Source organism: Beta vulgaris, chromosome 3, assembly GCF_026745355.1.
Source record: "Beta vulgaris subsp. vulgaris cultivar EL10 chromosome 3, EL10.2, whole genome shotgun sequence".
NCBI classification, from domain to species: domain Eukaryota; kingdom Viridiplantae; phylum Streptophyta; class Magnoliopsida; order Caryophyllales; family Amaranthaceae; genus Beta; species Beta vulgaris.
The window spans coordinates 4,700,254-4,725,442 of NC_079204.1; the positions used below are offsets into that span (position 1 = coordinate 4,700,254).

At 33.3% G+C, this 25,189-nt stretch overlaps 4 protein-coding genes across 4 annotated transcripts; 3 read left to right on the plus strand and 1 right to left on the minus strand.

Annotated features, from left to right (window-relative positions):
- Positions 1 to 180: 180 nt before the first annotated feature.
- Positions 181 to 2,250, minus strand: LOC104888264 (hypothetical protein). The gene is made up of 3 exons (XM_010673174.4): positions 2,072 to 2,250; positions 956 to 1,125; positions 181 to 483 (listed from the first exon to the last, which is right to left on the minus strand). The coding sequence occupies exons 1-3, from the start codon at positions 2,133 to 2,135 to the stop codon at positions 466 to 468; spliced, it is 252 nt and encodes an 83-aa protein (XP_010671476.2). The 5' UTR covers positions 2,136 to 2,250; the 3' UTR covers positions 181 to 465.
- Positions 2,251 to 6,504: 4,254 nt separating this feature from the next.
- Positions 6,505 to 11,014, plus strand: LOC125495440 (RING-H2 finger protein ATL8-like). The gene is made up of 2 exons (XM_048640101.1): positions 6,505 to 6,646; positions 10,518 to 11,014. The coding sequence occupies exons 1-2, from the start codon at positions 6,505 to 6,507 to the stop codon at positions 11,012 to 11,014; spliced, it is 639 nt and encodes a 212-aa protein (XP_048496058.1).
- Positions 11,015 to 13,471: 2,457 nt separating this feature from the next.
- On the plus strand, positions 13,472 to 15,387 carry LOC104888265 (zeatin O-glucosyltransferase). The gene has a single exon (XM_010673175.3). It carries the CDS (start codon positions 13,648 to 13,650, stop codon positions 15,079 to 15,081), a length of 1,434 nt encoding a protein of 477 aa, XP_010671477.1. The 5' UTR covers positions 13,472 to 13,647; the 3' UTR covers positions 15,082 to 15,387.
- A 5,832-nt stretch (positions 15,388 to 21,219) lies between these two features.
- LOC104888581 (F-box protein CPR1) lies at positions 21,220 to 22,657 on the plus strand. The gene is made up of 2 exons (XM_048640104.1): positions 21,220 to 21,226; positions 21,720 to 22,657. The coding sequence occupies exons 1-2, from the start codon at positions 21,220 to 21,222 to the stop codon at positions 22,655 to 22,657; spliced, it is 945 nt and encodes a 314-aa protein (XP_048496061.1).
- Positions 22,658 to 25,189: the final 2,532 nt, after the last annotated feature.

Here is a 25,189-nt window from a genome sequence, read left to right on the forward strand (position 1 = left end):
TACTTGTCTGTTCGTTGATATATTTTCTGTTGGATCTGTAATCTAATATTATTAGATGACTATAGTGGTATAACACTAGATTTAAATGAATGAAAGAAAATATCTTTGTAGATAACCAGTAAATTTCTTGGTTTACACATTGGAGGTTTTATGTCACGAGAAGCAAAGGGAGATTGATAGTTGAATTAGCATGTGAGTTCAGTAATGATTTTCAATTTATGTTACATGCACTGCAATTAAGAACATCGCTAACACTTCAATAAGACAAAAGTCACAGCTTTTAATTAAATTGACAGTAATTATAATAGTTCAGCACATCATAATATAATTCTTCAGATGGTTGGCTTTCTTCCCATATGCTCCAGCAAAGTTCAAGTCTTCTTATGTTCATGGTTGTAGACAGCAAACAGCCTCAGAAGGTTTTAGAAAGCAGCATCTTTCTTTTGAGAACTTCCCAAACCGAATCTAGACACAGCCACCCAACTGCAATGGTACAAAGGAAAAAGTACATTACATGGAAGATTTGCCAATGTTTATTCACAAGTTTCTTCTGTATCGATTGCAGAAGTCATTAGATAAGACATCAGGGACGGAGGAACTGTTCATCCAGATGCACCTATTCCTATGTACACACAGGAGCGAGTGCCATTCAGTCTTAGGTGAACTATGTTCGCTATTTTAGAGCAATAGTTCTCGTTAAGGTTTTGGTGAAGTGAGCGAAGTTTCATGTTTTTATTGGCTCATTTGACTCCCAAGATGAGCATTTTTTTTTTATAGGAGCCCAAGATGAGCATATTACTTGCATCATTTTCAATTTTCAACTGAGCATTTATTTCTGCAAATGAACCATGTTTTTTCTCAGATAAGCAAATGAGCATTGTTGTACTTCTTTTAGGTCTTGGTATACTTGTGTGTATGATAGCCAAATCTCTCTACTAGGAGGAAGTAATCTTACCAAGATAGCTTCCATCTCCTCCTTTGTGACTGGTGCACGTTTAGGCTGAAGTGAAGCTTTACCTCCAACTCCTAAGGAGCTGGGTGGTGCAGGTACATCAGACTTTGATGTTGTTGAAACCTTTCGAGTGTTTGTATTTCCCGTTGATGGTTTTGTTCGGGTCTCGGTGCCTAGCAGCAAAGCAGATAACATCAGATTGCTAAAAGCGCATATCGAACGTACATAGAACAAATCAGATCAGATCACGAATGTATGGTCATTGCTTCACTGGTTCTAAAGTAAGTTTGTGTGTCTGACTGTCTTCCCTGTAAGCTGTGATCCATGTAACAGATTTTCTGGTTAGCTGACAGTCAGACACAACGTAAATTCACCAGAAGGTAGTACATTCAATAATGTAACCAATGCCTATATGAACTACATCAATGTGAATTGTGAAACATTGATACTGGACATCAATGTGAATTGTGAAATGAAGAATTCCTCAAGCCAACGCTAATTAATTATTATATGCAATTTAAGACGTTGATAGTGTAATACTATGAATTGGTAATATTATAAACAAAGTCAGACGGACATAATAATTTTCAGAAAGAGGCACAGTGGAAATCTCATACACCAAGCTTAGTTTGACTCACTTGGTAGGAATTCCACCTCATTACCTCAAGGTCAGAACTCAAGTGTTCGAATCCCACCAAGTGAGGGAGCACTTAGGAGAAAAATTCTCCTTTTACAAGTTACAACTTCCCGTCCTTCTAAGTGCTTGGGCCTTCAAATAGGGTCTTGCGCAAGGGCAGCCTAGAAGTTATTTATCTTACCAAATAATAAAAAAACACAGTAGAAATCTCATATAAATTAAAAAAAATGCAACAAATGAATATTACATGGTATAAAATTATTCATATGTTAGTGTTTTTATATATCATGTAGATAAGAATTGCCTAGATAAATAAAACAATTGACCCTGATAAAAAGATTTATTCTTTTAATTATTGGAAAGGAAAAGAAATGCAAGAAACATAGAAATTCAGAGGGAAAAAAAAGAAGCAGCTGAAAACTCCAATAAATACTTTCTTTTGTTAAACGAAACATATATAAATAGAAAAATTGGAAGTTTACCAGAAGTTGAAGTTGAGGATTTTGGGTGTCTTTCAGGAAATTTGATGCGAGGAATTCTCTTCATAGTTCTCTTTTCTCTTTCTTTGATGATGTTTGGTTGTGAATTAGATGAAGTGGGTAGTGTAATGTTGATGGGAATAATAATAATTGGGCTGATGACAGAGAATAATTTCTGCTTTTTCTTTTTCAACTATTTTATTCATTATTTATTATTATTCCCTGCTTTTTTTGTTAATACCAACCACTCACTAATAATGATCGATATTATCCAAATTAATATTTTTTTCCTCTTTCATATTTGGATGAGTATGAAATATAGTATGATGTGACAAATAATATAGGGCAGTCCAAATGTAATAATAACGAAAAAATAGGCCAGTCAGTTTGTTTTTTTTGGGAATGAATGACCCTTAGAGAACAAAATTTATCATATACTTCATCCGTTTTCTAAAGATCTTACAGATACCAAGGAATATTCATTTGTGTGGAATATGGGGTGGGTAAAATAGAAGAGGAAAGATCATTTGGGAACATAAAACAAAAAGAGGAAATTTTTTTAAAAAACGGAGGAAGTACTCGATTCATATCAGTCTATCAGATATAAGAATCTACTATATTGCACCCAAAAAAGTACATCTATAAGAATTTAAATGTAAAATTTATGGTTACAATCAGAAAATTTGGCTAAACATACATGAAATCTAACGATGTGACTGAGGTATTTGCTCTGAATTTGTAACCATAAAATTTACATATAAAATCCCTTATTCCAACACATCACCGAATTGAAAGTGGTGACTTAAATTTTGTCTTGAATGTAGATAATATAGAAATATATGAGAAAATGTGATACAAAATGAGATGCAAATTTGGGGCACAAGTCCATGATGGTATAAGGGCCGAGTACAATTCTTAGATGAAGCATCCTCGAAGGGAAAATCAAAAATGTTTTCTCATGCAACAAATGGGCTCTAGGCCCACCTACATTGTTTACCAAGTTGTAGTCATGAACCATAATTTGTGTGGATGAGCATAGTGTGAGTTAAGGAGTGTTGGGTGGTAATCATTCCAAATTGGTATTTTGGTTAGGCATTTTTGTGAAGTGTAAACACAAACGTTTAGGTCGATTTCTGCTTAAGCGGTTGATCGATTTTACGGTACTCTTATTCGGTGAACTACACACCATTGATCCAATTTTGATATATAGTATATCAATTACTTCATAAATAGTACCTTTTTCTAGGTCTTTAAAATTTAATAGTGCAGACATAAAATCGATTTCTCCTAATTTAGCACCCAATGTTCAAACATACCGTTGTCGTAATTGGTACGGTCCAAAAGAAGAGCAATTCAACAAGCTAGGTCCGAAACCGTTTTAAGAACATAAGGTCTATTTATTTATTCCAAACTTAATTTTAAAAGCCTATTTAATTATTCATGATAAATAATTGCATTCTTGAAGACTATTTTTGAAAAGCCCAATTAATTATTTCTAATCATTAATTGTATTTTAAATAAATTTTAATTTTTTTATTATTAATTGTATTTAATACTACCTCCGTTTTCTAAAGATCTTCCTTGTTACTGTTCCTACAGATACCAAGGAGGATCCATTTGTGTGGGGGTATGGGGTGGGTAAAGTAGGAGAGAAAGGGATTAAGATAAATAAACAAATAAAAAAGGGTTAAAGTAGGAGAGAGAAAGGGAGTAAAATTGAAATAATAATGTAATGATGGACCATATGATAGGGACATGAGAGGGTAAAAAGGAAAAAAAATCCAAATAAGGAATAAAGTAAAAGAGGAAAGATTTTTTGGAAACGCACTTAAACGGAAAGAGGGAAGATCTTTAGGAAACAGAGGGAGTAAATATTAACAATATTTGATAATTAATTTTATTTTTAACAAATATTTTCTAAATTCAAAGATATTATAATAATTAGATTTTAATATAACTAATTTTCGACTCTAAAAAATAATATCTAATGAGGATAGAAAAAATCTTCTAAAGATTAGACAAATAACAAAAATCGGCTAGATTGCGGATGCACTTCGCGCGCCCGAATGCTTCTGGTGCGCCAACGTTGCACACGCAGGACATTAAGACAACAAAATTCAGAAGGGCAACAGGCCTGCGCATTGTGCATCTTCAAAACTATCCGATTTTTCTCCTTTTTGCCTATAAATAGACCTCGTTTTCACTTGATTTCGAACACACTTTCCTACGAATTTTTTCTATGCTTTCAACTACGAAAAACACTCAAATACTCTATAAACACTACAAATACATAATCAAACACTTTCATCAATCTCCATTCAAGCTTCAAAATTGTTCCTCCTGCAAATCATTATACAAGACCCGTAAGACAAAGGTTTAAAACCCCAAGAGTCTATTCCAATTTAATTCTTATTTTACTAACAATTTAATTTCCTTTTCAAGATGTAGATCCTCGATCAAAAAATTAATGTCACTTGCATATTCTAACCTTCAATTTCTCTTTTTCTCTTTTTTTCTTTTCATATAATCTATGTATTCTTATTCATATGCATGCAACTAACATGTTTGTTGATTTCATCTCCTCAAACTCCTCACATGTTTATTTTTGCTGATTAAAGACCTAAATAAATGTTATAATGCTAAATTCAGATAATTTGGACAATCGGATGAGGTTCCTTGTAATTTAATTGCTTAAAAAACATACCACTCTTTTGCGTGTTTAATGAACCGACATAGATTAATCTTTATATTGCATGAACATATTGCTTGATTTTTTGGATAGACCTAGACACAAATCGTATTGAGTACAAGTTAACAATGGGTGAATTTGATTCCTGATCATATTCTACCCCTACCCCCAACCTCTATTTTTGATTCTTGTAATAAATTCTTTCAATATAGAAACTTTTGATTTTTCTTTTCTAATATGTTAGTAAATACTATACTAATGGTCGAAATATGTATTATAACCTATATTTAAAAAATCCGATACTTCAACTAAATGAAGGGATTATCAATCAGAAGAGTTCGGCAAGGGTCAAATGTAATCACCAATTCGCTCAATTATATACCTTATGTACCAAGGATGTCTTCGCCTAGTGGTTAAGATTGAGGTGTTGTGAATGATAGCTGCTTACAAGTTCGAATCTCTCCCCTTCTTTGTATTTTGTACAGCTTCGTGGCTTATATGAATAAAATAATAATATATCTTATGCCCCTAGAGTTGGGGGGAAGGGGGGATACTCCCAAACCCGGTAGAACCCAACCTTGTCCACTACACCTAATTAAGAAAAAACAAAGATAACTAATCACATTACTGACAATTACCTAAATAAACCACATTATTGGCAATTATTAACACCAAACATAACTCAAAGAGATACAACTTTCACTGTCCCTTATTCTCTTCTGTCTTATTTCATGTACACCTGTTGAAAGCATTAGAGGCCAATTATATAGTTTAAGGATCTCCTAAAATTTAATTAATGTCATATTATGCATGATAGTTTAACGCGGATTAGTCCTATATGCCAACTTGCAACTTATGTTCTTGGGAACTCAAAACTAATCTACTCAATCCCTTTCATTCAACATATTATATTTCTAATAGGGGTGACTAATTAGGATTAAGAGATAGTTAAACCTTATTATAATGACTTAATGATTAAATAATATTAGCTCAATCAACCCCCATGATATGAGTATTAACAAGTAGCTAATTCTTATATGTAAACAAAAAAAAACACCAACCCTCTCTCTAAACCATGGATCTAATCACATTTATTATTCCCTTGTTTCTTCTTAGCTTGATAATAAGCAACTTCCCTTACATGGTGAAGAGCTCAAACTGCTCCATTTCCAAATGTGGTGGTTGGTCCGAAAATCCGACGATCCGATTCCCATTCCGAGTCAAAAGCTTAGCCCAACAACCCGAATCTAATTGTGGGTATCCGGGTTTCGACGTATGGTGTGATGAAGGATCCAAACACACCCTTATTGAGTTCCCAAGATCAGGTAAGTTTAGGGTTAAGAGCATTGATTATAGTGCACAAGAAATGTGGATAAATGATCCAAATAATTGTCTACCCAAAAGACTTCTTACTTTGAATCTTTCAAACTCTCCATTTGCTGGAGTTTATCATCAAGATTTCTCCTTGTTTAATTGCTCAAATACCTTAAATATCACCCAAAATAATACTAGTACTAGTACTAGTAGTAATTCTACACATTTGGAAGGTCTTAATCTCATAGGTCCAATCAAATGCCTTAGTGGATTACATCATTATATTTATGCCCTACCTTTAAATGGTAGTTTTAAGATCCATAACAATAACACCACTTTTTTGTCACCTTTGAATTGTTCCCTTATTGCACCTTTGCTTAAAGTTCCGGTCCAATGGCCGCCTTCGTTGCATAACAACACACATTTAACCTTAATGTCGGAGCTTCATGATGATCTCCGGCTTTCGTGGTACATGCCAAAGTGCCGGACATGCGAGTTGAAGGGTCAGATGTGTGCATTGGAGACTCATTCTGATGCTAAAGACAACATTATATGCTCGAATATTCCTAATCAAGGTACCCTTTCTACCTAGCTAATACTTCTTCTGTTTCGTTTTAAATACAACAAAGGGGTATTATTTAGAACGAAACGGAGGAAGTACGTTTCTTTCGTATTTATTACTTAAATCTTTGCTTATCTAAGCATAGTCATCATCATGGTCATCTATCATAATTCATATGTGGTGTTATGGACTTATTATGGTGGAGATATTAGAATCTTTCCTTCTATTTTTAGCTATAGATTACTCATAATCTATTAATAATTGAAGCAATGCATATATAATAGTGCAACTTGCTTAGTTATTTAATTGATTTAGGACCACTAGATAGTTTGAATAGTTAAGTTTGAATTGGGTTATTAGGGTTTTCTTTTCAATTATTTTTCATTAGAAGCTGATGATATGCACAACCCCTTATAATCTGGAAAGAAGCACTGTTGACTGTCCAATAAGGTTAATTAAGTACTAATTAATTAACTAATAATTGCCGGCTTTAGCTCGTTCAATTTGCACATAAAGGACAAGATCTCCTCATTTATCGGGTTTTAATTATTTGTGATTAAATATGAAGATAGAGGCAGTTTACTTGAAATCAGCTTATTGCTTTGCTCTAGTGACATCGAATGTTTCATCCAATCCAAGCCTTGGGAATATCAATTGGTAGGTGGAGTATCTCACCGGCCAATCCTGTATACTCCGTCCGTTTTCTTTTATAGTTTACTCTCTCTCACCATTCAGTTTCTCTTTTCACCTTTTGAGGATCTCTTTCATACTTTTGTATTTTCTTCTTGGTTTTCCCCTGGGTTAAAATATTAAAACGTGGATGACATAGGTGGAAAAGGATGATAAAGTAGATATGATGTATCAGCAAGCATAGAAAAAGCAACAATGTGTAGATTAAAAAGAACTAAACCAAAAAGAAAAGTGTATACGTAGATTACAAAGAAACATAGGGAGTATATGTTAGTCATTCTTTTCTCTATATCAATGTGAGACAACGCACATATAAGTTATACTCTTAACATATAAGGTTAGCACAACGACCATCACATGCAAAAACACCTTCAAGCTTTGATTATAAGAATGGAGTCACACACCATTTTGCTAAAAAGCAATGAGAGGAAGGGAGAATATATAGTGTCTAAATAATAGAAAATATGATGATAAAGAGAACTAGCATCACAAGTATGTTACGTATAAATAAAGAGAATGATTGGATTACACATCTCACAAATTGAGGATGTAACATCTATTATATTAAAGCTAAGCAATATATACAATGTAGTAATGCTCATCAAAACTCACGAGGATTCGTAGATCAGTCTCTCTTAATTGGTTAAAGATAATTCAACAAGGATAAGAGTGGAAGAGAGTTACAACTTATACAACACAACACACCAAAGAAGATAGCTCAAGCTGTAATAAGAGCTTAAACCGAGTTTTATGATCGCATCATGTGATAGGAGACACCTTGATTATCAAAAAGAGAGATATACATGATTGTTATTTGGTAAATGCATAGCATTTCTCTTTTCTAATTTAGATATTGGTTAGTTTAGACCTAGTTGTTGATCCAGGAGATGCCCCATATTATTTACTAATGTGAATTTGAAGCGATAAATCAAACACTTGAGAGAAGTAGAAAAACACGGTTATAGGCATTTGATTTTGCTCGTGAAATAATCTTTTAGTTCATTTTAATTTTTCTACATAGTAAATTATAATATGAATTACACAAATTCTTGTGAGTAATTGATACGCCATGAATTATTGTGTAACAACCCAAAATGATATGATATAAATGACAAAATAATATCAGATTTTATGTCACTATTATAATTTGTATAGTCGTTCTTGTCATTTTTGTTAGAGTCCATGTCATTATGTACGTGTGAAATCTTGTTACACAATAAGTTATGGTGTTAAATGTTACACCCAAGATGCATTCTATGAATTATTAATTAATCCCCTCAAAAGAAAAATTATTAATTAAACCCTCGGCTTCAAAAGAGTAATACACACATAGAAAGAGAGAGAATATAATACAATATTATTTTTAAGATATTGGTTAATGTATAAGAATATAACCGCCGCTGTAATTATATAGTGTAGTTGCATTAATTAAACAAATTATAAATTTTCAAGAGTTCTATTATATATAAGAGCACTGCAGGACACACTATTATTAGCATTAGGTTAATGAGTATTACTCTATATATATATATATATATATATATATATATATATATATATATATATATATATATATATATATATATATATATATATATATATATATATATATATGTTTAAGTTCATATGAGAACCACCCTTATGGTGAGAACCGTGAGAACCACTCATTTTTCCTCATTTTACGAAGATTTTGATCATTTCATAACATTTTTGCTCATTTTTTGTTTCACTTATTTTATGGTTTTGCTCATTTAACAATTTTGTGCTCATTTATCAACATTTTTGCTCATTTTACTTCTCATTGAACTTTTTATGCTCATTTTACGTTTTTCTTCTTTTACATTTTTGTCCATTTTACGTTTTTGATAACTTAATGTTTTCTACTCATTTTATGTTTCTGCTCATTTGTTACTTTTTTTGTTCATTTTAGGAAGTTTTTACTCGTTTTAGGAATTTTTTACTCATTTTAAGTGGTTCTCACGGTTCTCACCATAAGAGGGTTCTCACTAGAACCCAACCCTATATTATATATATATAATATATATATATATATATATATATATATATATATATATATATATATATATATATATATATATATATATATATATAATATATATATAATATAATATATATAGGTTTAAGTTCATATGAGAACCACCCTTATGGTGAGAACCGTGAGAACCACTCATTTTTCCTCATTTTACGAAGATTTTGATCATTTCATAACATTTTTGCTCATTTTTTGTTTCACTTATTTTATGGTCTTGCTCATTTAACAATCTTGTGCTCATTTATCAACGTTTTTGCTCATTTTATGTTTTGCTCATTTTACTTTTTTTTCTCATTCAACTTTTTTATGCTTTTTTTACGTTTTTCTTCTTTTATATTTTTGTACATTTTACGTTTTTGATAACTTAATATTTCTGTTCATTTTATGTTTCTGCTCATTTGTTACATTTTTTGTTCATTTTAGGAAGTTTTTGTTCATTTTAAGTGGTTCTCACGGTTCTCACCATAAGAGGGTTCTCACTAGAACCCAACCCTATATAAGTTTAAGTTCATATGAGAACCACCCTTATGGTGAGAACCGTGAGAACCACTCATTTTTCCTCATTTTACGAAGATTTTGATCATTTCATAACATTTTTGCTCAATTTTTGTTTCACTTATTTTATGGTTTTGCTCATTTAACAACTTTGTGCTCATTTATCAACGTTTTTGCTCATTTTACGTTTTGGTCATTTTACTTTTTTTTTCTCATTGAACTTTTTTATGCTCATTTTACGTTTTTCTTCTTTTACATTTTTGTACATTTTACGTTTTTGATAACTTAATGTTTTCTACTCATTTTATATTTTTGCTCATTTGTTACTTTTTTTGCTCATTTTAGGAAGTTTTTGCTTATTTTAAGTGGTTTTCACGGTTCTCACCATAAGAGGGTTCTCACTAGAACCCAACCCTATATATATATATATATATAATTGTTTTTAAAAAAGAAATATTATCTTGCTTTTAAATAATTTTTTTTCCAGAAAGACTAATATGAGATTGTAAATTATTGGTCAATGCATTTGTATTTCAAATAAAAGGTTATGAATTCAAGTATTACAGGGAGAAAGTATATATAGATAGACCTCATTTGAATTATAATTATTAACCTTATATAATTTTTTGTATGTTTTTGGTTTCAGATATGGTTGGAAAATTGCCACTTACCACTTTCATAGCAGTGATATTGGTGATATGCTCACCAACAATCATATGCGTAGTGGGCTCACTCATTATCTGGATCCGATCTTGTTATAGAAACAGAAGATCCAATCATAGATTGCAAAACGAATCAGTGGCCACTCATGGGCCTGATCTTGTGGACGAATTGGGCCTTGCAGAACTTAACATAGAGTTTGCAAGGCAAGTAGTTCGATTGGGCCTAAATGAGGAAGCCAGCCCAGAATATCGGCCCACAATACTTATAAGTGAGTTACAAGAAGTGGGCCAAAACCCAAACAGTGAGAACGAGACTGCATGTGCAATATGCATGGTAGATTATCGTAGGAAGGACAGAATTGGAACTTTACCTGCATGTGGACATTATTTTCATGCAAATTGTATTAATAAATGGCTTGTTTCTCGAGGTAGGTTTGGGAAAACTTGTCCAATTTGTAGGACTCCTGTTGATTCACCATGATATTTTGTAGAGTGATCATCTTTATTGTTTGTTGATTGGGAAAAAAAATACCCTATAGAAAAATCCTAATGAATATATTTGTATTTGATGTACAATTATAGGAAACTTAGAATGGTTGCATGTATGTTGTTAGCTATACAGCTTTAAAATAAGAAAAATGCGCAATTGAAAATAATATTTCGAAACTAACGTTGATATTAAAAGAACTCTAATTACGATACATTTATATTACTTAAGTTTATGATTATTGTCTGTATTTTGTTATACTTTCCTAGTTGGTATGATTTCATTTGAAATTGAAAATAGCGATATATATCTATATTAGTACTTGAAAGCACCATCTAGCTCAGGAGACATGTGCTACACTTTGCCTTCATTTTCTATCACTTCAAAACATTTAAGAAACTGATGGATGTAAAATGTTTGTGTAAGATTGCATTTTATTTATTATCTATCACTACTTTTTCACCACCATCATCTTCACTAATCTCTCTCGCCGTCACATCTCGTTCTCCCTTATTCTCCAAAATAAACAACATAATAATCGTACATTGATTAGGTCAAAAATACTAGTTGTGTGATATTAAGATAACACTTCAAAAGTTACAACGAAACAACATTAATTATTACAATCAAAAGTTTCATATAAAATGTTTATTTTATTTTCTTACGGTGTATGAGACTAAGAAGCTATTTTTTTTTTTTTTTTTTTTATAGTATATGTAATTTGACTTTTACATCTGCTAAGGTGGAATTTTTAGTTATTACTAGCATTTTTGACCTAATCAATGTATGATTATTAAAGTAAAAAAAAAAAAAATTAAAGTTAATATTTTGAATATATATGTTTAACTAGATTGATTTAATAAGATTCCACTAATTATATTTTTTCTTATAAATAAAATAATACGATGATTAAAGTAAAATATATTTATAATGCTAACGTACAAAATCTGTAAACTAAAAAATAAATAAAATTAAATACATACGACAAAAATGTAGATGAAAGTTAACCCCGAAGTCTTCTATATTAATTTTAGAAGACTTTTCCAACAAAAATTGAGGGCAAAATCATCGATGCCTCTCTGCCTTAATTTGCATCATTGATTACACCAAGATGTTCGTTTTTTGGTAGAAAACGAACATTAAATTACTAACATAAATTACCAAGATGTTCATGATAAACAAAAAACGGCCCACAGAAGTTAAGAGTTTCCCATGCTAGTACTAGATGAACGTACATAAAAATTACCAAGCAAGCTGGCTTATTTACACTCAATCACTATCAGATTGCAGATTGATCAATGTGGTGGAAATGAAACCACCCAATTACAACAATTCGGCAACTTCCACGTTATCCACACTCTCCTATCTTTATCGATGATCAAAAGATTAGCATCATAAATTTTTTTTATCCATATAAATGACGAAGACAGTAACATCACAAGATTATAGTAATAAATTGTGTTAAATGTAACGAATTGATGTAATTCTATGAGGAAGCTAAGTTTTATGTCATGTCACGATTATATAAAATATATACAATTTTTTTAAGTATAGGGAAAGCCACAAAGACAATAAATAGTTACAGGAATTTAATTAAAGGTTTTGAGCGCCACCTCTCTAAACTAAGTTAGAAGTTATATGCAAATTTTAAATTATACTATGATTAATTTATCTAGAAAATTTAAATTATTATTTAATATAACAAGGAAGTAGAAATTTCATGGCAAGTTATACTTCCTCCATATGTAATAATTTTTCTCGCTAAACAAGCGTTGTAAAAATTTCTATGATTTTTTTTTTCCTTTTTGGAGGGAAATTTTTTTCATGAACTTGATTATGAGATAAAATATCCATGAACTAGTTTATGCCTTGAACAATTATGTATTTCATTTATTAATATTTTACAAATACTTGGTTTAGTTGGTAAGACTTTAATATATATATATATATATATTTACATTTTTTTTTGGGCCCCCCAATGGGGATCCGTTGGTAAGAAGAAGGACCCTACTAGACCAACACCTCGCTTAAGTCAGCTAGCCTAGCTAAACAGGTCAATGCTTGAGAGTAAGGGGGATATAAGGGAATCCCTACTCCCAACTCCCAAGCACTAGTAGGTACTGGGGTTCGAACTTGTGACCTCCAAGTCACAAAGTGAGTTCCCCACCACCTCCACCAAGCAAGCTTGGTTAGTAAGACTTTTATATATGCATGTATTATGAAACATCCAAAAGCGAAAAATTATTCGTGTATAAAACAGAGGTAGTTTTTTCTAATATGTTAGCACTACTTTTAATATAAAAAATTCACTTTGCAAAAGTGTACATTGAATATTACATGAACTTTTGTAAAGGCATTGTGGTGGGCCTGTGGGCCCTGGGGTAACATTGATGTGGTTCAAAAGTCCAGTTTGTACCATATTGTTTTTTGCATAACAGAATATTAGGAGTATTCTGTATATTAAATAAAAACTTCAACCAACTATAACCAAGTGGATCCAAGCAACTTGATCTTTGGTACAACGAGAGTTGTTCTTTGAATTCTTCCTCAAATTAGAAATCTTTCTTAAAACGGTCTCACAAATAACATATTCTTCTTACATCATTCATATCAAGATTTGATCCAAAATGACAGATCAAACTTACAACAAAAATGATGAAAAAACTAGCCTAAATCATGCTTCTATTGCAGCAATGATGGTACCATTTCCAATGCAAGGCCATCTCAATGAGACTCTTCATCTATCCAATATTATAGCATCATATGGGATACCAGTTCATTTTGCTGGATCCACAGCACACAACCGCCAAGCCAAACTCCGCCTCCATGGTTGGGACGACGAAGAAAGTACAAGTAAAATGCACTTTCATGACTTACAACTACCTCCTTTCACCTCAATTCCTGCAAAATTTAATCCACAAACCAATTTCCCTGGACACCTACAACCTCTATTTGATGCAACATTAGATCTTCGTCAACCTGTGTTCCGACTTCTGCAAGAACTCTCAGCCAAGTATAGGAGAATCATAATAATTCATGATACTCTAATGGCTTCAGTTGTTCAAGATGTGAAATTATTCCCGAATGCTGAGTCATACGCTCTTCATGGTGTTTCTGCATTCACTATTTTCTACCATTTTTGGAACTCCATGACTGACACACCTTTTGAGCTTGATTCTGATATCAAAATCAGTGGCATTCCCTCGAGTGAAGGATGCTTTACACCCGAGTTTGAAGCCTATATAGCTAAACAGTACAAAGTCTTGGATTTCGAGAGCGGAAGAATCTTCAACACATGCAGAGAGATAGAAGGTAGATATATGGAGTTACTGTCAAAACTACCAGAAAATGCTAAAAAGAAGTTTTTTGCACTTGGGCCTTTACATCCAGTTGAGACAAAAAACAGGTTCAATAAAATCAGACATAGATGTCTTGAATGGCTGGATGAACAAGAGATAAATTCTGTAATATATGTCTCTTTTGGAACAGCAACATCACTGACAGAGGAACAGATCAGTGAGTTGGCTATTGGATTAGAAAGAAGTGAGAAAAAGTTTTTATGGGTGTTAAGAAGTGCAGATAGAGTAGATATTTCTACTGAAGATGATGTGATAATAAGGCCTCAGCTTCCAAAAGGTTATGAATACAGAGTAAAGAGCAAGGGAATGGTGGTAAGAGACTGGGCACCTCAGCTTGACATTCTCGCACACCCGTCAGTAGGTGGGTTTATGAGTCATTGTGGTTGGAATTCGTGCATGGAGAGCATCAGTATGGGAGTGCCAATAGCAGCATGGCCTATGCATTCTGACCAGCCTAGGAACAGCATTTTGATAACAGAAGTTCTGAAAATTGGTTTGTTGATCAGGGATTGGGAACACAGAGCTGAGGTGGTAACATCTACTACAGTAGAGAATGTTGTCATAAGATTGATGACATCAAAGGAAGGAGAAGAGATGAGGAAAAGGGCTGCAGAGCTAAGTGTCGCAGTTCGAGGTTCAGTTGAAGATGGTGGAAGTTCTCGCTTAGAAGTGGATTCTTTTGTAGCTCATATCAGCAGATGATACTACTCTTGTAGCTCATATCAGCCTATACTACTTGAACATTGTTTCCTTGTGCTGCAACCTAGTCTTGTGGATTGAATAATGTTACGTAAATGTAACACAACAGAAGTTGTATTGTCCCTTAAACAATTTACTCTAGACATAATCAAGTCTGAGAAATCCATCATCAAATCTCAAGTAGGCTAATTTGGATTATTCAGCATATATAGGATTTGTTATGAAGTCTGTAATAGGTAAAGTATTGCACTACCATTTTCTTTTTTTACCTTTCAAATTTTATATCCTTGCACCTGCAATTTCTATGTGCATGTATCCCTCTTAGTGTTCTACTGGCATGTTCGACTAGGCTATGATTGCAGTCCTGAACTAGGCAGCCCAACCCTGTAATTCTTTTAGGTATTAGAATTCAGAAACACCCGAAAAATTGACAGAAAGTATGACAAAATAAACCATGATAGAGAAAAGAGCTTACTTATATTTCTGCTTCTATATGTTAAACTATTAGCTATTAATATCAAACAGAAGCAAATGTCTCCGTGCCAAAATAGGCCAGTTTGTGAAACGTGGGATCTTTAAAACCCGCTTATTTGATAGGCAATAATAAATGGCGGTAATAAACACCAGAAAGTTTCATCCCTAGGTACATGGCAAAACTTGTCAATCCTCAAATACCTTTTTCTATACAGTATTTTCCATGGCGACATTAGAGCTGGTATTGAGTGGTAATGGAAATTTGTAAACTGAAAAAAAAAACTGTTTTGAGTTATTACAATAGTCATTGACACGAGAATCTCTTTAGAAAATTACATACCAAGTCATCATCATTATTATTAGCTATCAAATAGGTTGTAAGTTTCCATTGGCATGATGAGTGTTAACACGTCACAAGAATTTAATGTGAGTGAAGGGACCAAATATAGCTGTTTCCATTTTCTTACCAGTTACTATCAACTTCAATTTCATTCTTTTACAAAACCAAAAATTGTCAACCTTCAATTTAAGTAGAAAGCAGACAGATTTCTGCATCATTAACATCTGATGATCTGAGATCTCACCAAAAAGATGCCCAAAAAAATTTAACCTTATTACATTTTAGTAGTAATTGTTTGACATAGATCATCGTGGATTCCAACTAGCTCAGTAAATTCTTGGCCATAAGAACCCAAAACTCGAATCGAATCTCTTTTGCATCATTATGCTTACCTAGATCATCAAAGTTCAATTTCGATCTACCGGAACAATGCATATGAAACAACCTCAATGCTTTTGTTGTACTAAAGTAGTCGTGTGATGAACCAAAACGGCAATGCCATTCCAACTAACAATTGAAACGAATAAGGTAACTAAACACAATACAAGGATTGAACACGAAAAAACATAGATTAGAGTAGGATTAACGCATACTGACATCAAATTAAATTATCTACTGAAAGAAAACCATTTGATAAAGAGATATTAGAACACAAGTATCTATTTATTCACTCCTATAAACAAAGTCACAAGTAGAAGTTAATGACACAGACATGAAGATACCTACAGGCTACAGCTGCAGCAGCACAACAAGAAATTGGAACATCTGAATGTGTTCAGCATCCAATTCCTTCAAAAGAATTTCATTCTAAAAGTGATCCTTTCCTCGTCTAAAAAAGAGATAGAGTTCGACATAAAAGTTCCTATAAAAACCGGCATGCTCTGTTACTCCAATCTAATACCATATTTGCCATCGTAGACCAACAAAGATAGTATATATAGAGTAAACTGCTCACGCTTGAAGAATACCTAAATATACCTGCAGGTCATGAACTCGTAGGAACAGTCTCGTAACTCACCAAAAAGCACTCACGACATAATCGATGAGCACAAGGAATCAAAAGTGCACCTCCAAAGATTGGCTTCAAGACATATTGGACACTCTTAAATATAAGATCTCGATGGCGCAACTTTGTCATCACCTCCAACATTACATCAACCTCTATGAAAACAGTTTGCAAGCTCGTCTAGATAATCTTGTGCATCACCTCAACTACACAAATCAAATGCAAATTTCAGAAAGAATGTCTACACAAAAGTTGGGAAGTAGTGTATGAACTATGAACATAACTTTTTAAACTGAAGCTGTGAATCAACATACTTTATCTTCAATTAGTGATCTGTGTGTGCAACACAGAGATTAAATAAAAAATCGAAAAAACCTTAACATCCCAAACCCTGCTGAACTTCAGACTCATCATACCCACTAGCAAACACAGCATGTTATGGAAAGGGGATATTAGAAAAAGCAATAAAAAAAGTAGACAACCTACGTGAGTCTTGAACCCACATCACTCTATTTCTTACGCCAGTAGGCGGGTGAGGTACATAAATACGGCAATTTATAGATTCCATAAGCATTAAGCTCGAATTCACCACATCACTAATTCGGACAATTTATAAGGCAGAGTGTAACATATAAAATTAGAATTGCATCAGTAGCTTTAGAAGTGTTTGCAAGCCAATACTTTCATCAAACATTGATAATTGGATAAGTGCATCATTGCATCTTTCTAAGAAAGTGAATGCAGAACCGTGCCATTAGCATTAGAACTGAAATCTCAGTTAGCAAATTTTACATTGCCTTCCAAGTATTTATGCAATAACACACCTATTCAATATAGGGCCATTATCTTTTTCATGAGGAAGTGTCAACTGGGTATTAGGGTGTCTAATATTAGATTCATAAATATGTTCATGAAGAAGAAACGATTCAACGAGAAAACAGGTGAATTACAAGAAGCAACCTTGCTATGCATCTATAAGAATCTCACGGATATAGACCACCATTCCTAAAACTCTACAAACGGCCACCCCCTATAATTACTAGACCAACCTGGATCGGAAATACCAGGCCTAGTACAAAGTGATTTCTAATGTACAGCTAAAGCTCAATATGTTATAAAGCTTCATAGATTCAAGAAAAACTCTTCGTTCAACTTAAACAGATTCTGCTATTTATCCTGTAAAGGAACTAAGAATAACAACCAAGCATCTTATACAAGTTCTGTTATCATTTCAAATTACTAATAATATTAGTCTAATATGCACCAAAAAATAAGGGAGATCAGGTGAATTACCAAAGTATTTATTAATGCACCCAGAAGAGATTCTGCAAACAAAGAGGATCTCTGTCAAGGAAATAAACTAAGAAGGTAACTGTCAAGTTCTTAGCTTTTAGCGAGAATTGGTTATATAGCCATTAGCCAAGGTAAGGGCAAATCCATTCTCAGTACAGCTAACCGGATGTCAACGCAACATTGACTTTAAGTTCCTTCCCTAAATCCTTATAATTCTTCCTAAGTTGTCTCTGCTTTTCTGTTCATAAAAGGTATCTGCCATTTGAGTTACTGTATATCTTTATCTTGAGACAATGCAATCTCCAAGTTTTCAACAATAGAGCCACAAATGGCTTGAATTTTAGTCTGCTTATACTAAGCTTCATCCTTCACAGGAAGTCATAGATACATATTCTGTAACAAACACATAGTTGAGCTATATTTTGAATAGCTAAGCAAATCATGTGGTGATGAATCATAAGAAGCAGTGAAGAGAAGGACCTAAAGCTTGAGACCTGACAAAGACTCCAAGGACCATAGAACCATGCCAATATATGACTCTCCCACCTTCTCTATCGATTCACGATAATCCATCCACTCTATCTGGCTGCTAAAAGATACAAATATGGTTTTTGATGCCATTCTTCGAAAGAGTAAATATGACGAATAGTTATAAAATTACTATAATTCAAAATTTACAGTGTCCCTTGGTCGAATCTTATATCATGTATATGCAGTTCTAACCTCCTGCTTGGTCCTGATCCATTGTCAAGTCTAGGCAAGCAGAAACTCCATCAATATATACTTATTATTGAGTAATGTCATCATATTCATTTACTTAAGAATATAGATTGGAGACATTAGTAAAAAGGACAAACATCAGTGGCATTTGCCAGAGGTAGAGAAGACATGATAAGTCAGCATAGAGAGTTATTGAAATATATCACAAAGAATAAGAGGCTAAAAAACTAAGAAGATAGAAGAAACACATCGGAAGGTCAAAAAGTGTTGCAAAACTCTAACAGTGGAAGCCTATGCAATCGACGGTGATCCTTAAAGCCTAAACATATGGACTTAGCAACTGATAGGAAACATCTCATATCAAAGTGGTGCAGAGAAAGCATTATAGGAACTTGAGTATAAAGGTTCAAAATCATTCTTTTTTTTTTTTGATGCAATGGTTCAAAATCATTCATGAGCGAAACACTGCTATTAACAGGATCGAAAAATTAAGCTCACAAAACATTACCCATTATTAGCACAATGACCACCTGCAAGCACTTTTCTGTTGCATATGCCTCTTCCGAACTTCCTCACGAACCTGTAGTCATTTTCTTCCATACAAATCACACCATCAAACAAAATAAATACATGAATGAACCAAATATCAAAACCTGAAAATTAGAACATCAAATCAAAAAAGAAAAACATAGGACAATTGAGTTCAATGAAGATCAAGGATTAAGTGAATAAATTGCTTTCACTAATGGTGTATTCCATGACATCAACTGAACAAGAATCCATATTAACTCAACAAGTCACCATTGATTTGAATTTCCAATTTTACTCCTACAAATTTACAAACAGAGAGTATCAGAGTAATACAGTGTATAAAGGAGAGAGAGCGTGTTTAACAATGCCTATCGTTCACAGCACCTCAATCTTAACTATTAGACCAAGACATCCTTGGTTACTTTGCACCTCTTTTGTGCTTGAACCAACACTAGAAAATCATAATTATCGTATTCTTTCACAATAATTTCTCTCTAGGTTACTACTCTACGCGAAACTAACACATTAATGAAAAATACAAATCAACTAATTTCTAGATATAAATAAACCCGAAAATCAGAAAGAAGAAAAGAATTGAATGATTGAATGAATCAACACTCACCAGCTACAAAAACTATAGCTAGGCCTGAAAACATCTTCATTAAACTGCATTGGAAACTCAAATGTCACCAGATTGCATTCCTTTCATTTCATTGAAGTTGTTGCAACCTTCAAAACAAATATCTGAAAAATTACTCAGAAAGTTATAGAAAGGATAAATAACACAGATAAACCAAAAAATAGTTTTCGGAATTCCAATTTAATGGCCTTCAATTGCAGAATATAGATTATCTTCACTATTTAACTAGTAACATTGAATTTAGGGATATGATATCAACCTTATTTTTATTTTGAATCAATTCTCAAATCTCAATTTCTAATCTTTTCATTATAAAGTTGGGATTTTTTTCACTGTAATTTCCGTATAAAAATAGGAATAGGAATAGGATTAGGATTTTCCTTTTTTTTTTTTATCTATTCGCCTCAATATTTCCGTATTTATAAATTCAACCAACTTTCTCTCTCCTCACCTTCTTCCCCAATTCACCAAAATTCAATTGTTCTTCGCCGAAACAAAACCCTAATAATTTATCATCACTATAAATCGAAAGCTGCTACTCTATATCTCTCTTCTTCGATCTCCTTTTTTTTTTTTTATCAGCGGTAACTTATTTCCTATCTCTTCTCTTTGGTTTGCGTCCTTTTTCATTATTCGATTGATTGATTGATTCCATTCATCTTATTGCAAACTTTTTTGTGTTTGATTTATTGGTGTTTGAGCTTCAATTCAAGCTCAATTTATCTAATTATGGTTGCTTAACCTCAATTTGCTGCTAGACTTGTTTTAAAAAATTGAATCTTTTTTGTTCAAAGTTGGGCAAATATGTGATTTAAAAATTGAATCTGGTGTTTAGCTTCAATTCAAGCTCAATTTATCTAATTATGGTTGCTTAACCTCAATTTGCTGCTAGACTTGTTTAAAAAAATTGAATCTTTTTTGTTCAAAGTTTGGACAAATATGTGATTTAAAAATTGAATCCTTCTTATTCTTGGTTGGACAAATACTTTTTATACATAAGTCTTAACGTTTTTTCACTAATAAAGTAATAGCTCCCAAGTTTTCAAAAAATTCACCTGATAGGCTGGTACCCCCATGTTTTCAAAATACACGAGTGTATTATTATGAAACTTATGGGTACTGGTAAATTTTAAAAACATGGAAGGTACTGAGTATTTAGTGAAAAAACCGTAAATCTTAAGTATCTAGATTTATATTTATAATGTCTTATCATGAAATGCTAATTATATTTATTATCTCATGACCCAATAATCTACAACAGGGACGAAAATCACTTAGAAGTTGCTCAATGTCAGTTATTCCGATTGATATATTTGCTTCATAAATACTCCCAAGATTGCCTCCTACAACCTTACTACGCTTCAAATGCCTTAACAAATTCTTTTACAACTACATTTCGTCGAAAATATTCATTGACCTTCAAGTCCACCATTCTGCTGTCTCCGACACCAATTCCCCTCTGATCGTTTTCATTGCTCTCAAGTCCCGCCAACAATACATTTACTTGTTAGAGGTTGATTCACCAGTGTCCCCGGCTCGTTATCTCTCACTTCCTCTACCATTCTCTAATGAACACATGTCTTTAAAGGTGGTAGGTTGTTGCAATGGCTTGCTTTGTCTTACCTCCTATTCTCCAGGAAATAATTATACAAAGTACTATGCGATTGTGAACCCTTCTATTGGTAGCATTCTCTCTGACATCTCATTTTCGACTAAGATGTATAATGTGACTTGTAGTGGATTTGGGTATCACACTTTGAATAAGGATTACAAACTTGTTGTTGTTGAATACCAGTATCACCATGAACCTCCTAATCTCATAGCAATACATAGAAAGGTTCATGTCTTTAGCATGAAATCCAATTCTTGGAGATGCATTGAGACAACATATCTTGGTGGTTCACCTCTGATTATCGATTCAAATATGTGTATTCCGATTCCGAGTTCAAGTTGTGCGCTTATAGACAACTATTTAATGCATTGGTTGTTGAAGTCTTCGGCTGGAAACTGGAGTCTTGTTTGCTTCAATCTTGATAAAGAACGATGGGTTGCTGACATACGCTTACCCGACTTTAATTACTATGATGGCGACATTGGTTGTGATGTTGATTTGGGGGTTCTTGATGGTTGTTTGTGTTTCTCTGTTCAAAGTTATTATGACAAGTTTAATGTGTGGATTATGAAGGAATATGGAGTACATGGCTCATGGACAAAGTTTTTCATTGATATCCCTGATTATTGTGACTATTATCCAATTTTTGCACGCCAGCATACAACAATAAAAGAGATTTTGCTTGCCAAATGTAGGTCTTATAAACGAGGGATTCGAACTTATGTATGGTATAACATTAGAGATAAAACGGCAAAGGAATTACGATTCATTGGAGCTCCTCATGAGTTAGGCGCTGACTTGTTGTGCATCGGAAGTCTTGCTAATTGTTTTGAAGATTGTCAAACTAAAAAATGCAAAGGAACCCAGAAGAGGATGGAGACCCAAGACAATATGAAGATTGATGACCAAGTCAAAATTCTACAAGCCAATATGAGTAATAATAATAATGTTATTCGTTCTTGAATTTGAACTTGTGATCTAGTTAGTTGCATTATTTAGGATTCAAGTATTTTGTTTAATTTGGTTTAACAAGTATCCAGTTATCTTTCAATTTCACATGCCTTGTACATTATTTTTTTTTGATTAGGAAATTAAGTCAGCCCAAGGGCTAACCCCTACCAAGGCTACTAGCTTTATAGGAACTACTGACCTCAGAGATCAGAGGGGAGTGCTCTACCACATGAGCTAGCTCCTCATCCTTTCACATGCCTTGTACATGATGTAGTAGTACCGCACTTGAATAATTTTGGATTTTTAATTTGTGGCTGATATAGCTTTAAAGTAACATTTTATTTAAGGAAAAATTGGCCATAACTACCAATTATGCACCACTGTTTAAAAACTACTACCTTTTATAATTAACAACAATCAACAATAATGCATCCACAAGCCAGTATTAGGCTTTGGTAAAAGAACTTTAGCCTAGTATTTATTTAAGATATAAAATTCAAATAGGTTACTTTTTATATTAGTTTAGTAAGAAGTTTTTATACACTAATTAATAAGATCTACTACAACAAAAAAAAATACATTTTATTGAAAACTAACCCTTTTTTAGATAATGAAATCAAATATGAAATCCCAAAACGAGGATATTTTAGACAAATGCATTTTTTTTTTTTTTTGACAAGCGAAAAATAAGGAGACTTAATTTCTCTTTCTGGCTTTAGTAGCCAGATCGTGCGCTTTAGAGACCTCATTTCTTTTAACATTCGTATAACATACAAAAACAAAACTATTTGTAATCGTTATGATACTCTCTGTAATACATTTGATCTCGATTCCGCTTTTCCTCCATTCTTCAAGGCTTTAACTATCTTGGCAGTCTGTTTTTATTGCAGTAGCTTTGGCTTGTGTTTCCCAGTTTTGTAGGCAATAAAGGATGGCATGAGCTTCAGTTGGAATTGGAGAAGTTGCAAGAATTTTCATTGACTCGTGAACATTAATTGGAGTTTCCTTCTTCAACCCAAGCTATCGCTGCTTCCCAATCATTTTTATCTTTTGTTTTCTTCCATGCCTCATCCACCTCTACACAAATCAATCTTATTGTACTCTTGCTCCACGCTAAGTCCCGTTCCGTTACATTTGTGTTCGCAAACTTCGATCAAAGCTCCCGAACTCATTCAACCTATTCAATATCTAAGAAAAAATACTCATAGCTCATTTCAGGTTTCCAATTATAAGATCCTCACCCGAAACTCTAGTACCCTGCAAAAAAAAAAAATCAGACACTAGCATGTTTAACCAAAGCCAATCCCTTTCGCGAAAGCAATCAATGTACACATCGGAGGTGGGAGCCCGTCATCATCTAACTTATCAAAAGATCCATGTCGCATGACCTACAACAAAATGGATTCAATACCAATTACAAACCATCAAATCATTGCAAAGCCATGTAAAAAATCACTTTTGAACACTTACCATAGTACTGGTTCTGTCTGGATGCCCAAAGTAGTCCTTCACAAGGGTCCCCATCCTGCTCCTCTCTTCATCTCTGTGCATGACAATTTACAAATCAACAATTGAGCGCATGAATACAATAACTAGTTGCAAAGTGAATCTAGTATCCAATTTGGAGAACTTTAATAAGTTAACTCACTTAGGGGGTGTTTGGTTCACTAGTTTTAGGTATGAGGCATGGGTTTGGAATGAACAAAACCCATACCTAGTGTTTGTTTAACTTATTTTTAAATTTTAAACCCATACCTCAAACCCATAAGGTATGGGGTTTAGAAACCCATGGGGGAGGTGGGTATGGCTCATACCTTATCTCTAGGTATCAAATAAAAGAAGATTTTTCATTCCTAAATGAAACCAAACACAAGGTATTAAGTATCAAGTTCCAAACCGATACCACCTTGATTTTATTCCTGATTCCAAACCCATACCATTATATGAACCAAACACCCCCTTATAGGAACGAAAGAATAGAGACCGGAAAATCCCATGGTCAATTGAGGATTGATTCGCAATAAGAGAATCCTCTTGATTATAGCAAGAATAGCAAACGATAGCAACGATAATATTCTGGTAGAATGATGAATATAAGTTAGCAATACTTAACAATTCAACAACAATACATGTTAATCTGCATTAGAAGCAAATGTCGGCAAAGCTATCTGCAATTCAGGTGCTCCATGCTACGCATTGTCACAAGAGGCTTCTGGGATAGTACAAGACACAAGCCGATGTATCCTAGGAAAACACAGATATATGCAACATGAGATATGCATGTTTTGCAGTTCAAAATCATTAACCATAACAATATTCTGCAAAGTTTACACCCAAACATACATACAGAATGCATTTTGATAATGCATCTTACACAAATATTTCGCATCAATTTCTTAGATTAGTGATAAGCAATGAAGGCAAAGTGTGGCACATGTCTCCCAAGCTAGAAGGCTTAGTTCTCCTCAATTTTCAATGTGGAAGGTGCCTAAGATCTTGCCTATCTCACGTCGGAAGTTGAGGAGGCCTTTGGTAGAATTTTGG

Bases quoted from the DNA above. Each gene is read 5' to 3' on its own strand.
- LOC104888264 (XM_010673174.4), bottom strand. From the start codon at position 2,135: ATGAAGAGAATTCCTCGCATCAAATTTCCTGAAAGACACCCAAAATCC. The intron at 1,126-2,071 runs GTAAACTTCCAA...CTTTGCTGCTAG, and splicing joins ATCCTCAACTTCAACTTCTG to GCACCGAGACCCGAACAAAA.
- LOC125495440 (XM_048640101.1), top strand. From the start codon at position 6,505: ATGTCGGAGCTTCATGATGATCTCCGGCTTTCGTGGTACATGCCAAAG. The intron at 6,647-10,517 runs GTACCCTTTCTA...TTTTGGTTTCAG, and splicing joins CTCGAATATTCCTAATCAAG to ATATGGTTGGAAAATTGCCA.
- LOC104888265 (XM_010673175.3), top strand. From the start codon at position 13,648: ATGACAGATCAAACTTACAACAAAAATGATGAAAAAACTAGCCTAAAT.